This window comes from Mustela erminea, chromosome 17 (assembly GCF_009829155.1).
Source record: "Mustela erminea isolate mMusErm1 chromosome 17, mMusErm1.Pri, whole genome shotgun sequence".
In the NCBI taxonomy this organism is placed as follows: Eukaryota; Metazoa; Chordata; class Mammalia; order Carnivora; family Mustelidae; genus Mustela; species Mustela erminea.
The window spans coordinates 18,921,819-18,934,365 of NC_045630.1; the positions used below are offsets into that span (position 1 = coordinate 18,921,819).

Here is a 12,547-nt window from a genome sequence, read left to right on the forward strand (position 1 = left end):
TGACAAAAACAAACCCCACGAATGAAGAAACGTACAAAAAGCAGAATTGGGGCACCTGTCTGACTCCGCCAGAAGAGCACGGGACTCTTGGTCCTGGGGTCATGAGCTTGAGCCCCGTGTGGGTGTGGAGATGACTTAAATAAATAAGTAAACTTTTTTTTTTTTTAAGATTTTATTTATTTATTTGAGAGAGAGAGAGAGAGCAGGAACACAAGCAGGGGGAGTGGGAGAGGGAGAAACAGGCTTCCTTCTGAGCAGGGAGCCCGATGCGGGACTTGATCCCAGGACCCTGGGATCATGACCTGAGCCTTAGACTGAGCCACCCAGGTGCCCCAATAAATAAGCTTCTAAAAAAAAGCAGAATCAGACCTATAAATACAGAGAATAAATGGACCCTCGCTGGAAGGGAGAGGCATGGGGGGGGGGGGGCCTGGGCAAAGGGGAGTGGGAGATACAGGCTTCCAGTTATGGAATGAGTAAATCACAGGAATAGACTCCGTGATAGCATCGTAGGGTGACAGACGGCAGCTACGCTTGCGGGGGCACAGCATAACCTATGGGGATGTCGCATCACTATGTGACATTGTGTGTTGACTATACTAAAAAGAAAAAATTGGGGGAAAAGGACGATGAAGGGACGGGGAAGGATGGGCAGGGGGGAGGAAGGGAGAAGCCAGCAGGGCCAGAGAATGGTGTTCAACATCCGGAACAACAGAGAATCTGCTAGACACTGGTGGTGGTGGTGTCTTACTGATTTCAAGCAGAAAGGACTGTTTTTCTTGAGTTTGGGTTGTAGGAACCAGCTGGAGTCTTTAGGACTTGTTGGCTTGAGTTCTAGTCATGAGAGGGACGTGGTCACTTTTCCTGGCAGGTGACAGTTTGACCTAGGGACAAAAGAAGCTTGTCAGCTTCCAGTGATAGTTCCCCTTTTCTGCAACTATGCCTTTGACCAACCTCTCAAAAAATAAGGGATAGAAAGATCTGTTTCTGGTGCTGTGGTAGGTGCTAACAATATAAGGAGGTACTGGTCCAAAAGACAGCCCGATTCATGGGCAGATTAAAGTCTTTCCCTCCCTGGGTTGTTAAGAGAAAAGAGAATCAATAAAGAGGAGGCACTTACAGGATGACTGGTTAATGCAGGGCTCTTTTTTGGTGTTTTGGTTTTGTCTTTTTAGGTATGTCACCCAATCTTACGTTCACACAACTGTTCTTACAACTGTGGGATTCATATGCACACAGACGCATGCGTTATGCTGTGTTCATCATAGACAGTAAAGACAAGTTAGTGCATATAAAGAGGGAGAGACAAGTGGTTTTTAAATAAGCTGAGTTTTTTTTTTAACTACCTTATTTGTGTATTCTCTTTCTTGGCAGTACGTTTCTCCTCTTTGTTAGAAAGTGTTTAATGGCGTAATATGATAAATATTAATCCACTTAAAGAGCGTAGCCAAAGCGCGTGGCCATGACTCAGCGCCCCGTGGAACGAATTCACAGCTGCGCTGAACGCATGTAAAGATGGGCAGGTTTGGTCCAGCCATGGGCTGGGTGGAGGGTGTTGGAGAGCCTGGGGAGGACCCCACGGCCATAGAGACACAAATCCCCTCAAGCACTTCCAGATTCACCAGGTGCTGTTACAGCATGGTTTGAGTCAGATTGGCTCAGCTTTATGGCACAGAGTCAGCATCCAGAAATCTTTCGGATTTAGCAGCTGTCCCTGGAATTGAAGAGCTTCATAAAGGAAAATCAAAAGGCAAATGACTCCATCTCAGTGGGCTTTCTGTCCTCACGAAGAGCGTGGACACCTACCTATCCCGGTAGGTTATATGCAACCTCACTGTGAGTCACTGGACTTGGGTCACCCCGGCAAATGATCAGTGAGAATATAACGAGCAATTTAACTGGCTTAGCTAGAAAGCCTGGCCCCAAGACAAGGTTAATAGTCTCAGAGCAGACAAGGAGCCTGCGGCTTCGCAGAGAGATGGGAATGAAGGATTTGACACACTGTCTCTTCTTCTTCACTGTGTGGTCCTTGGCTCGCCCAGCACCCATGAGCCTGGTTTCTTCTTTTCTTTCGGGCCATAGACATCCCAGACTCCGTGTGAACAGCTTGGTCGGAAGTGGTGGAGCCCAGCAATGATTTCCAGCTTATGAAATAATAGCTAACACGCATTACTCGCTTCCTCTGTGCCAGGCACTTTTCTGGATGCTTTCAGCCAGGAATGAACCTTCCCAGATCACCATGTGAAGGGGATGCTACTCTGAGTTCCGTTGTGCCAATGAGGTAGCAGAGGGTAAGCAAGGGGGAAGGAACCTGTCGAAGGCTGTAGAGCTCGGTGCCAGCACCAGGTGCCCTGACAGCCAAGGTCATGACACGGAGACTAGTGGCGAGTTTGGGAGCCACACAGTTTTTTCAAGCCTGGGCACTTCCACTACTGCTTCTGTGTCACTCTGGGCATGTCCCTTCGCCTCTTGCTGTCCCAGGGTCCCCATCGATAAAAGGGTCCCCATCCCCATGCTCTTGATATCACAAGTGAGCTTGGTCAAGCACATGGTGGACAACTCAGTAAATTGTAGTTGATGGAGTTGTTTTTCTTATTAGGACAGAGGTCAGTGTCGCAATTTCCTGGAACACCGGCCTTTAAAAAAAATCACATTCCAGTTTAGAAGGAAGCCTGTAGAGGCCATATCTTTGGTCTGAAACTGTTCATTAGCATTTTATTTTTTGTATTAATATCCTGAAATTGGCAGTGAATTTTTCAAAAATTTTTTTTAAAGAGTGGGGGGGGGGGATGGAGCCCTGGAGGAGTGGGCGCACGGCCTCCCGTTGTCACAGCGAGCCGCACCTCCAGTCTTCACAAGAAGCCACCGCAAGGGCTGAAGTTGTAATCCCAGGTCCTGGAGGACGACTGTTCCCTCTTATTCCTTCCACCTGAAGGAAAAAAGCATCAGAATGGTGCCTTTTTATCCCCAACAGCAGACAATTAGATGTCCGGGAAAAACTTCACGGATACTATTTCCTAAGATCCGGCTAATGCTTTCTGTTTTCCCAGAATATTTCCATATACTATGTCTTCTTCAGTACTCATAGCAACTTGACAACCTGTACGTGTTCACACGCCACCCACCGTTCTAGAGACGGAGAAAGGGAAGCTGAGCCCGAGCTCCCAGGCTGAGTGGCTTGTCAGTGACAGAGGCTGTCCCCACCCTGTGCCGTCCCCCACTAGACGCTGGCTGCCCAGATTGCTAGCGGGTTGGTTCAAATTCAATTCCCCATGTGACTTCTCAGTCTCCCAATCAGCCGGGAGATATTTGTCACTTTCAGGGGAATCTATTGTATATGCAGTCTCAAATGCAGAAGATCCATCTTAACCAAAAAATGCAGTTAGTCCTTGTGTGGTAAGTGAAGCCAACAGCAGTAATAATCCCGAACGTGGTCACAGATTCTGGATTTCACATCAGTTTCTCACAGATCTAGCAGCCAGGCTTATTTTGAGAGGATGACTTTGGGGGTTCAGCGACAGGGGTGAGTTTCCTTTAACTCTTAGAAGCACATGTGTAAGTCCGGAGAACCTTTTGCAAATATTTTGAAATCCACTGTGTGTACTTGTGTGGTTTTTTCCTCCCAGGACACCTGCTTTCTTGAGACCTATACGGACATCAATGATAATTGGGCTTGTTCTCTTAATTTTATTGTTATTCTTTACATATCTATGACCGCGACAGTGAATTACTCAGACTATAACATTTGGGTTATTAAAACGTTCTTAAATAATAACTTACCATTATTAAATATAATTATACATTTATATTATATAATATTTTTATAAAAATATAATAATAATATTGTGTTTAAATACAAGCATAGATATATATTTAAAGGGTTCCCAAAAGGATGGACCCTCTTTTTGTTTTAATTTTTATTTATTTTATGTTAATTTTACTTGGGAATTTGAGAGAGAGGAAGGAGGGGGAAGGGCAGGGGAGGAAGGAGAAAGACGAGGGGCTCCGCGCTGAGCACAGACCCCGATGCAGGGCTCGATCTCAAAACCCTGAGATTATGACCTGAGCCGAAACCGAGAGTCTTGGATGCTTAACCATCTGAGCCACCCAGGTGCCCCTGATTTTTAAATAGTATTCATTGTAGCACACCTTCCTGAGACCTCAGATGCCCTTAGACCGTATCTGTAGAACCCCTGAAAGAGCTTATGGGGACACAAAACCGACACAGGGAGCTGTTTTCTGTTCTCTCAGCCCCGTTGTCCACAATCCCGAAGAGTAGCTCACGAAGTAGGAGATGGGACACGTGTTTTTATTTCAATGAGAGAGTTTGAAAACCCAGTGCCATGACTTTGGACGTTTTGGAATGTGACACAAAGTGGTCATGCTTGTTGCAAGGACCCATGCACGTCTCCACGTTTACTTTGCAAGGTTTGAAGGAGGCTGGCGGTCCCAGTGCAAACTACATTCTTTGAACACCTGTGACGTGTGAGACACTTAACGAGGCACTTTATATATTTTAGTCCAAAGTCTTGCAACAGCTCTGTAAGGCATAGGTGGTTACCGTCCCTTAGAAGAACTGATGAGTAAGGCGTTTGCCCAAGGACACGCAGCTAAGTGGAAGAGCTGGTTTTCAAGGGAGATTTGTTGGATTTCAAAGTCTGGGCTCTTTTTTTTTTAAGATTTTATTTATTTATATGACACAGAGAGAGAGAGCATAAGTAGGCAGAGCAGCAGGCAGAAAGAGAAGCAGGCTCTCTGCTGAGCCAGGAGCCCGATGTGGGGGTCAGTCCCAGGACCCTGGGATCATGACCTGAGCTGAAGGCAGATGCTTAACCGACTGAGCCACTCAGGCACCCCAATGTCAGGGCTCTTTGACCCTCCAGCTCTTAGAGCAGGATTCTCTAGATAACGTCCTGTAGAACACAGCGCTCCTCAAGATAATAATAGATGTGAACTGTAAGAATGTCAAATAATGTTTAGAAATACGAGCATTAAAATTTAAACAAGCTCCATGTGTGCTGAAGGTACTATTACGTTGTAAATCTCAGAGGGATCAAGTGAGCACCATTTCCCAAACTTCGCTCGACACAGAACGCCTATTTTCATGAGGTGATTTTTGATTTCTCTCAATAAGCTGTTTCGCAGGGTAACCATTTTGATCTATGTGGGCCAAACCCAAGGCAAAGTGCAATCTTTTCCATTTTCTAAGAAGGATTCATTTCTGAAAAACTGTAGGGAGAATTTTCTTCAGTTGAAAGTGTAATTTCCATTAATTGAATGGGGGAAAAATGGATTTCTGGGTCCCAGATAGAACCCATTTGTGTTGAAAAAAGCCAACAACGAGTGAATTGATTGAAAGAGAGAAGTCTTCTGTTGAATGTTACTTATCAGAGCGTAATTCAGAACGTTTCCTTCTTGGCTCTGTTGGCTCCTGCCTACAGGGCAGGAGCATGGCGGTCCGCGCACACCAGCCCCGGGAGGCCTCTGCTCACTCATCTCATCAAATACTCTCTTGCCTTAAGTCCTGCAACTCCCATCCTCATCCTCCCTCAAGTCTCAGGACTCTGCTCCCTTGGCTTCCAGGGTCCTGAGACTTCTTTCTGCTTTGATTATGAAAAGCCCCTTGATCCGTGGGGCTCATCTGTGTCGGAGGCTCCTCCTTGTCCTCGCTCTGTCTGTCCCCCCCCTCCAGGGTGGTCTTACGCCTGCTCTCCCTTCTACTTGACTGAAGACTCCTAGATCTCACCCCCAGCCTCTTTCTTGAGCTCCAGATGAAACATTTCCACCTTAATACGCCACCGGAAACTCAAGTTCACAATGTCCAGAATGAAACTCATGATCTTCCCTTGATGCTTTAACCTGAGATCTTGCTCCTTCTTTCCCCTTCTCTGTGGTAAATAGCCTCACTTTTGTCTGTGGTGCACGTTGGGACATTGGTGTCCTCATGTGATCCCTACCCCCTCGTCATCTAGCTCCTAGGAGGGGAAGGCTGATCATTCTGCCTCCACGTGGCTCTCTCGGCGATTCCCTCCTGCCCTTGTCACCCAGACGCCTCCAGTCCAGGTCATCCTGTCACAGCGGGATGCCTTTCCCAAGGAATGTTGTTCCCTGCAACCCGCAGATCGCCCTCGAGATGCCTTTCCGAACTGTGGGTCTGCAGTTCCTGAGCCTCTGATCCTTCCCTGCTACCCACAGATGGATCTGCCATTCTTCTGTCAGCTCTTACCTCACCAGGAGCTAGCATTTCCTCACATGTATCCAGAGTGCCGAACTCCGCGTCTCACGCGTGATCAATGCTCAAAAAATGTAGTGTATACCATTATCACCGAGGGCCCCTTCAAGCCTTGCAAAGCTAACATGGCATCTGTCACCGGCTCTGTGAACGTAGCTAATATAGTTCAGGTTCCACATGTGGCAAAAAGCCTTTATATCGGCACAGAGCCAGTATCTTTATTGATTGGAATCGTATCTACTAGTGAGTCAAAAATTCACAGAATAATTGATCAGAAAGAAAGGAGCAACTGGCTAGCGTTCTCTTGGCTTTATCGATGCTGGGAGGCCTGCTTGTCACAGTTGGTTCCATACGTGGATTATTTGATAATTCTGCCAGCACAGGGCGACTGTGACGCAGGTGAGGCACCCCTCTCCCCACCTTCCTGCTCATCTTTTGCTCCCCTGCCTCCCCCGACTCTTTCCCAACAACTCTGACTTCTTTCTTGGCATATGTGCATTCCTGCAACAGATTTCTGGGCATCCTCTTTGTGTTGGGTTCCGCACTGGGGCCTTGGGGCCAGAGCAGGGACCGCAAGCTGAGGTCATCGTGAGTCAGCAGGACTGCAAGAGCAGTGGGACAGCTATTTGAGATTTGGGAGTTCGAGGAGATTTCCCTAGAGAAGTCATATTAAATCAGGACCTGACAGCTGAGGTTGGGCCAATGAGGGGGAAGTTCTGGGGAAAGAGCCTTCCAGGCCGGGGGAGCAGCAAGTGCAGTTGACCGAAGGAGAGAAGTGGCCTGACACATGCTACACAGACAGGCTGGGGGAGCTGGGAGCTGGAACAGAGGGCAGGAGAGCAGGCCACGTGGTAGGAGAGGTCGAGTTCTGTGCACCATGATACAGAGTGCGTTTTCTTCTGCTTGTAGTGGGGAGCCACCAGAGAGAGAGACCGCTGAGTCATGTGTCCTGAGTTCCACTGTTCAAGCAGCGTGGGAGGAGGGAGGGGAGGGGAGGATGGAGGCAGGGACGAGAGTGGGAGGCAGGGTCCGGGGAGAGAGGACAGACTTGAAGCGGGTCAGGAGAAGGGAGGGAGCCAGACAGCGGAGGGCGGGCTCCGGAGGGGCGCATTTGCTGCCCTGAGCATTTCTGGTCTCTCATCAACTCGCGATCTGAGGGGGCCCGCACACCAGTAAGAGCGCGGCTCTGCAGAATCAACCACTGGACTAGCGCTCTGTGCAGTACACCGGGTAAGATGCGCGGGGAAGGGGTGATGCCCCAAGGTCGAGAATGTCTGTCACTCCAGGTAGGGAGAGATATTTCCAGTTAGGAGGCCTTCCCATAGTAAAAATAAAATAAAATAAAATAAAAATAAATCACACTGGCTCTTAAAAGATGGCTTTTGGCTGCCAGAAATAAGGGAAGACGTTGGTCGCTGTGTCATACTCTCTTCGAGGAGGCTGATGTGCTCGTGCACACGCTGTCCCTCTCCTTGAGGTCTCAGGGATCCCACAAACTTCTTTTAAACAGCAGTGGTGGACATGCTACTTAATGCTTGCATCGGAGCAGGTGGAGAAGTAGACATGCTTCCAGGAGCTCTTTCCGCTTCTCGGCGTGCAGAAGCCCTGCTCGGCGGTGAGCACCGGCCCCGGGCTGGATGCACTCAGAGATGGGACAGCTCGCTAGAGTCCCCTGAGCTCCCATGGGGTTTCAGCTGCTTCCGAACGCCCTATAAACTAAGGATTTCCTTTTCTTCTTTCCTTCTCCCTACCCTGCGGGTTACAGGTTCTCTGAGCGCTCGCTGCGACAGTTCTGGCCGGTGCAGCTGCAAACCCGGTGTGACAGGAGACAGGTGTGACCGCTGTCTGCCCGGCTTCCACTCGCTCACCGACGCCGGCTGCACCCGAGACCAGAGGCCACTGTAAGCACCTCCGCCGCCGCAGCTTGTGCCGTGAGGGGTGACAATGACATTATCATCTGTGGTCACTTACATCACTGAGCACCAGCTGTGTGCCAAGCGCTGCTGGAGGACTTGACATAAGCCTCAGCGGTTGGGATTAATGTCACACTCATGGGGGAAGTCAGAACTGTACACCCCAGGGGGTTAAGTTTACCCGGTACTACTGGGGAGCGGGGACCTCATATTCAGGCCCCGCGTCTGGGCTCTGAAACCCATGTTCTTCACCCCAGTGATTGCCCCCCTTTAGACGAACAAGGATGGAAGTAAAGTGCCCTCCAGTTTCTCACCTGGGACCCATTTCGACCCAAATGATGTTGGACTAAAAAAACTTCTCTGCACAGTTGTATTCCCTTTAGTTTGAAGCATTCTCCTCCCCTCCTCATGGTCTTTCCCGGAAGAGGGGTGCCTGGGGGTCCCAGTCAGTTAAGCATCTGGCTCTTGATTTCGGCTCAGGTCGTGATCTCAGGGTCCTGAGATCGAGCCCCGTGCTGGGCTGGAGCTGAGTGTGAGTCTGCCCGAGAGTCTCTCTCCCTCTCCCTCTGCCCTCCCCCGACTCATGCACGTGCTCGCTCTCTCAAAAAAAAAAAAAAAAATCGTTCCTGGAAGAAGACGGGACTTACATTATAAATCACATAAGCAGTCTCAGGGGTGCAGAACTGGCAGGGACTGGGTTGGCTTAGGAGAAAGAGAGCTTGGCAGGAAAGCTGTTAGCTACGAGGTGCCCTCAGAGGATCACTTCCCATTGCCCCCTTTGCCAGCCCCTTGCCCACCGTGTGGGTCGGCCTGGCTGCCACTGTCCCAAGTTCTCTCTCCCTTAGGCCTCTGCACAGACTGTCCTCTTCCAGGCTTACCTGCCCCCTTTCAGACTCTCCTCAGAGACCCTTCCTTCGACCGCGTCTGCCTTTGAAAATGCCTCTAAAACTGAGTCAGACCACGTGCCCTCTCTGCTGCAGCCGTCCAGCAGCTCCCTGTCCTCTCAGAATGAGGCGGAGACTTCTTTTGCAGACCAGCAGGGCCTGCAGGTCCTCTGCCCTCTGTTCCCTCAGCAGTGGGCTTCCGCTGCGTTTCCCTTTCCCCCGACCCCCTGCCCTTGGCCCCACCAGCCTCCCTTCCCTTCCTCAAAGGAGCCAAGCCAAGGGACCTCAGCCCTGGCTTCGAGCACTCGTGCTTCCTACAGGGCCACGGAGAGCCTCCCAGACGCCATCCCCACCTCAGCCACTCCTCACAGGGCCCTTCCCTGGCCAGTCCCCATCCCTCCGAGTTCTGACTGGTGTTACTTCCCATCTCTTGTTTTCTATGTGTATTTGTTTGTCGGTCTCTCCCACCAGAGTGGAAGCCCCCTGTTGGCTTGGCCTTGTTCGTACTCGGCATCCCCAGTGCCCAGTGGGGAGAGGCACACAGGCAGGCCCCCTGCTCAGTCCCAGCTGGCCTTAGGCTTTGCTGCCCTCATTGTTCATGTTTCTGCCCTGCCTGGAGACTCCTAGAGATCAGGATCTCATTTCTTAATGTCCTTGGTGCTTAGCAGCCAGTAGATGGTGCCTAATGTTTGTCAAAGGGTCCAGATCAGTCGTGTGGAGGGGCTAGGACAGGAGGAGAGCCTCCCAAGTGAAAGAAGAGAGCCGGGAAAGGGACCTTCAGGGAGCCTGACAGGATGGGGCTCTGACTGCATGTGAAATGTGAGGGGGAGAAGGGAGCCCATTCGGGTCTGGGCAGGATTTGGATGGGGTCAAAGGGCAGAGGAAGAGCAAACAGGAGGGAGAGCACAGATTTGGTTTAGACCCATGAGATAGATGAGGTAGATGTGCTCATGTGAGTGATACTAGTCATAAGCCGGAACACCAAGGGCTTGTGCCCAGACTAGATCATGGAAATACTGGTGGATTCCTTCATTGAGAAAGTCCTGCAACCAAAAAAAAAAAGCAACCCCCCCCCCAAAAAAAAACAGCTAAACTCAGCAATTCCACTCCTAGGAATATACTCAAGAAATATGAAAACATACATCTCTGATAGAAATATGTACACAAATGCTCGTAGCGGCATTACGCATAATACCTAAAAAGTGGAAATAACCCAGATGTCTGTCGCTGTTGAATGGATGAGCAAAATCTCACCTATCCATGGGGTAGAATTTTATTCAGCCCTAAGGAGGTGAATTAATGATACTTGGATGAACTACAACATTGGATGAACCTTCGAAACATACTAAGTGAAAGAAGTCAAACCCGAAAGGCCACAGATTGTATGACTCCCTTTACAGAAAATGTTCGGAACAAGCAGCTCTATATAGACACAGCAAGTAGATTAGTGGTTGTCGAGGACGGGGGTTGGGGGCAGGGAAGGTGATTTCTGCGGGCACAGGGTTTCTTTTTGGAGTGATGAAAATGTTCTACAATTGATTGGGATGATTGAGAATATTTTAAACTCTACTAAATTCTGCTAAATTCTGCTACCCTGAGAATCTGCTAAAAACCAGCAAATTGTACATTTTAAATGGGGGAATTGTTTGGTATGTGAATTGTGTCCTTTAAAATTTTTTAAATCTTTTTTTAAAGATTTGATTTATCTATTTGTGGGAATGAGCGAGCACGAGCTGTGGGGAGGGGCAAAGGGAGAAGCAGCATCCCTGCTGAGAGAGGAGCCAGAGGCAGGGCTCAGGCCCAGGACCCAGGGATTGTGACCTGAGCTGAAAGCAGACGCTCCATCAACTGAGCCATCCAGGAGTCCCTGAATTGTGTCTTGATAGAAGTGTTACCAAAAGAAAGCATTAAATGAAAATAGCAAGTAGATGGAATCCATCACAAGGAAAGCAGTCATCACTGAATTAAACAACAGAGAAGCAATGATAAATTAAAAAAAACAAAAAACAGGCCATTGAACCAGACAGTCAACCAAACTAAACCAAACCAAACTGAATCGTTTAGTGATAGATTTGGTTCACGTCCTGGCGCAAGACCCTCTTCTCCTCAGGGGAGGGTACCAGATGGTTTGTGGACTGGCTGTCACCCTCAGAGGAGCACAAGCCTGGACAAACGGGTCCTTAAAGGGCCTGTGAGAGGTGAGCGTGGACAAGGCTAGCGGAGAGGGGCCTCATTGAAGACGGAGGCTTTGCTCAGGCCGGTGACGTTGGTGTACGAGCTCTTGATCTTTATGTGGATAGCTGAAAAGCGTTTGGAGACACATCCCTAATTTTCTTTTTCTTCTTTTGCAGAGACTCCAAGTGTGACTGTGACCCAGCTGGCACCTCGGGGCCCTGCGACGAGGGCCGCTGTGTCTGCAAGCCAGCTGTCACCGGAGAGCGCTGTGACAGGTCTGTGGGAACTGTGGCCCTGCAGACAGAGCGGCCAGCATGAGAAGTCACTCTCCGAGTGCAGTTGTGGAAAAGGGACACTTAACAAATGTACACCACCTCTGTTCTGTCCTCTGTCCTCAAAAACTTAGCTCTTTAAAAAAGACAGCTGAGCCCCCAAGTCTCCCTGGACCCCATGCTTTTGCTGGGGGCCCCCTCCCTTTGTTTACAAGGGCGGCAGAGGTGCAGGGCCCCAGGGAGTCTCCTGGCCAGCGGACTCCGAATCCCAGGTGCTCCCATACGGGGTGGCATGCGATAATGAGGTCACATGACTCAGCTTGGCCCCAGAAAAGTCCTGGTCTAATTAAGCATGTTGGGAAAATGCTAGTAAGAGGGAATGTGGCCATAAATAACCATCCTGTGCGGCAGAGGAACCGCCCAGGGTTGGGACGGTGGTTGCATGCACACACATGAGCCGGGAGAAGATGCCATGTGGCCCCGAGCCATGTGGGGGCAGGTGGCCCCGTAAACAGCCATCCGGCCTCTAGCGCTGCTTGCGGACCTTCCTTAAGGACACATGGCTCAGACTTCAAGCTCTTCCCGCCTCTGCGATTGCTGGCCCCAGAGGTAAAGGTGTTCCCCTCGTTTCCTTGAAAGTCAGAAAGCAGTCCGTTGGCAGCCTGACAACCACTTACCCCTGGGCAGAGAAAACACCAGATCCATTCCCAGCGTGTGTTTCTGGGGGTTCTTGGCTGCCGAGGTGGAGGAGGGGAAACACAGCTTACGTGTTAAAAGAGGAATCACTTTCTGGAAAGGTTTTTAATGTCACGATGTCACACAGAAACAGAAAACCACATAAAACTAATGTCAGCACCGCCCCTTCTAAGAAAGAGACCTTCACTAGTAATGTAGCATCCCAGTGACAACAGCCTCCCTCCTTTTCGAGAAATGACCATCATTCTGGCGTCTGTGTCATCACACCCTTATTTTTCTTCATAATTTAGTGCCTGGTTACATCCCTCAGCACTGTCCTTGAGTTGTGCCCGATTTCCCTCAGTTCCTCCCCTACGCTCTTTCTCCCTCCCCTCC

At 49.6% G+C, this 12,547-nt stretch overlaps 1 protein-coding gene across 3 annotated transcripts in view; it reads left to right on the top strand.

Annotated features, from left to right (window-relative positions):
• Window positions 1–12,547, top strand: part of LAMC2 (laminin subunit gamma 2) — a 56,402-nt gene that overhangs the window by 19,201 nt on the left and 24,654 nt on the right. For all 3 annotated transcript variants that reach the window (XM_032318368.1, XM_032318367.1, XM_032318369.1), the window contains exons 4-5: window positions 7,998–8,133; window positions 11,381–11,479. In XM_032318368.1, the coding sequence (XP_032174259.1) occupies window positions 7,998–8,133; window positions 11,381–11,479 (235 nt within the window). The remainder of the gene's footprint in view (window positions 1–7,997; window positions 8,134–11,380; window positions 11,480–12,547) is intronic.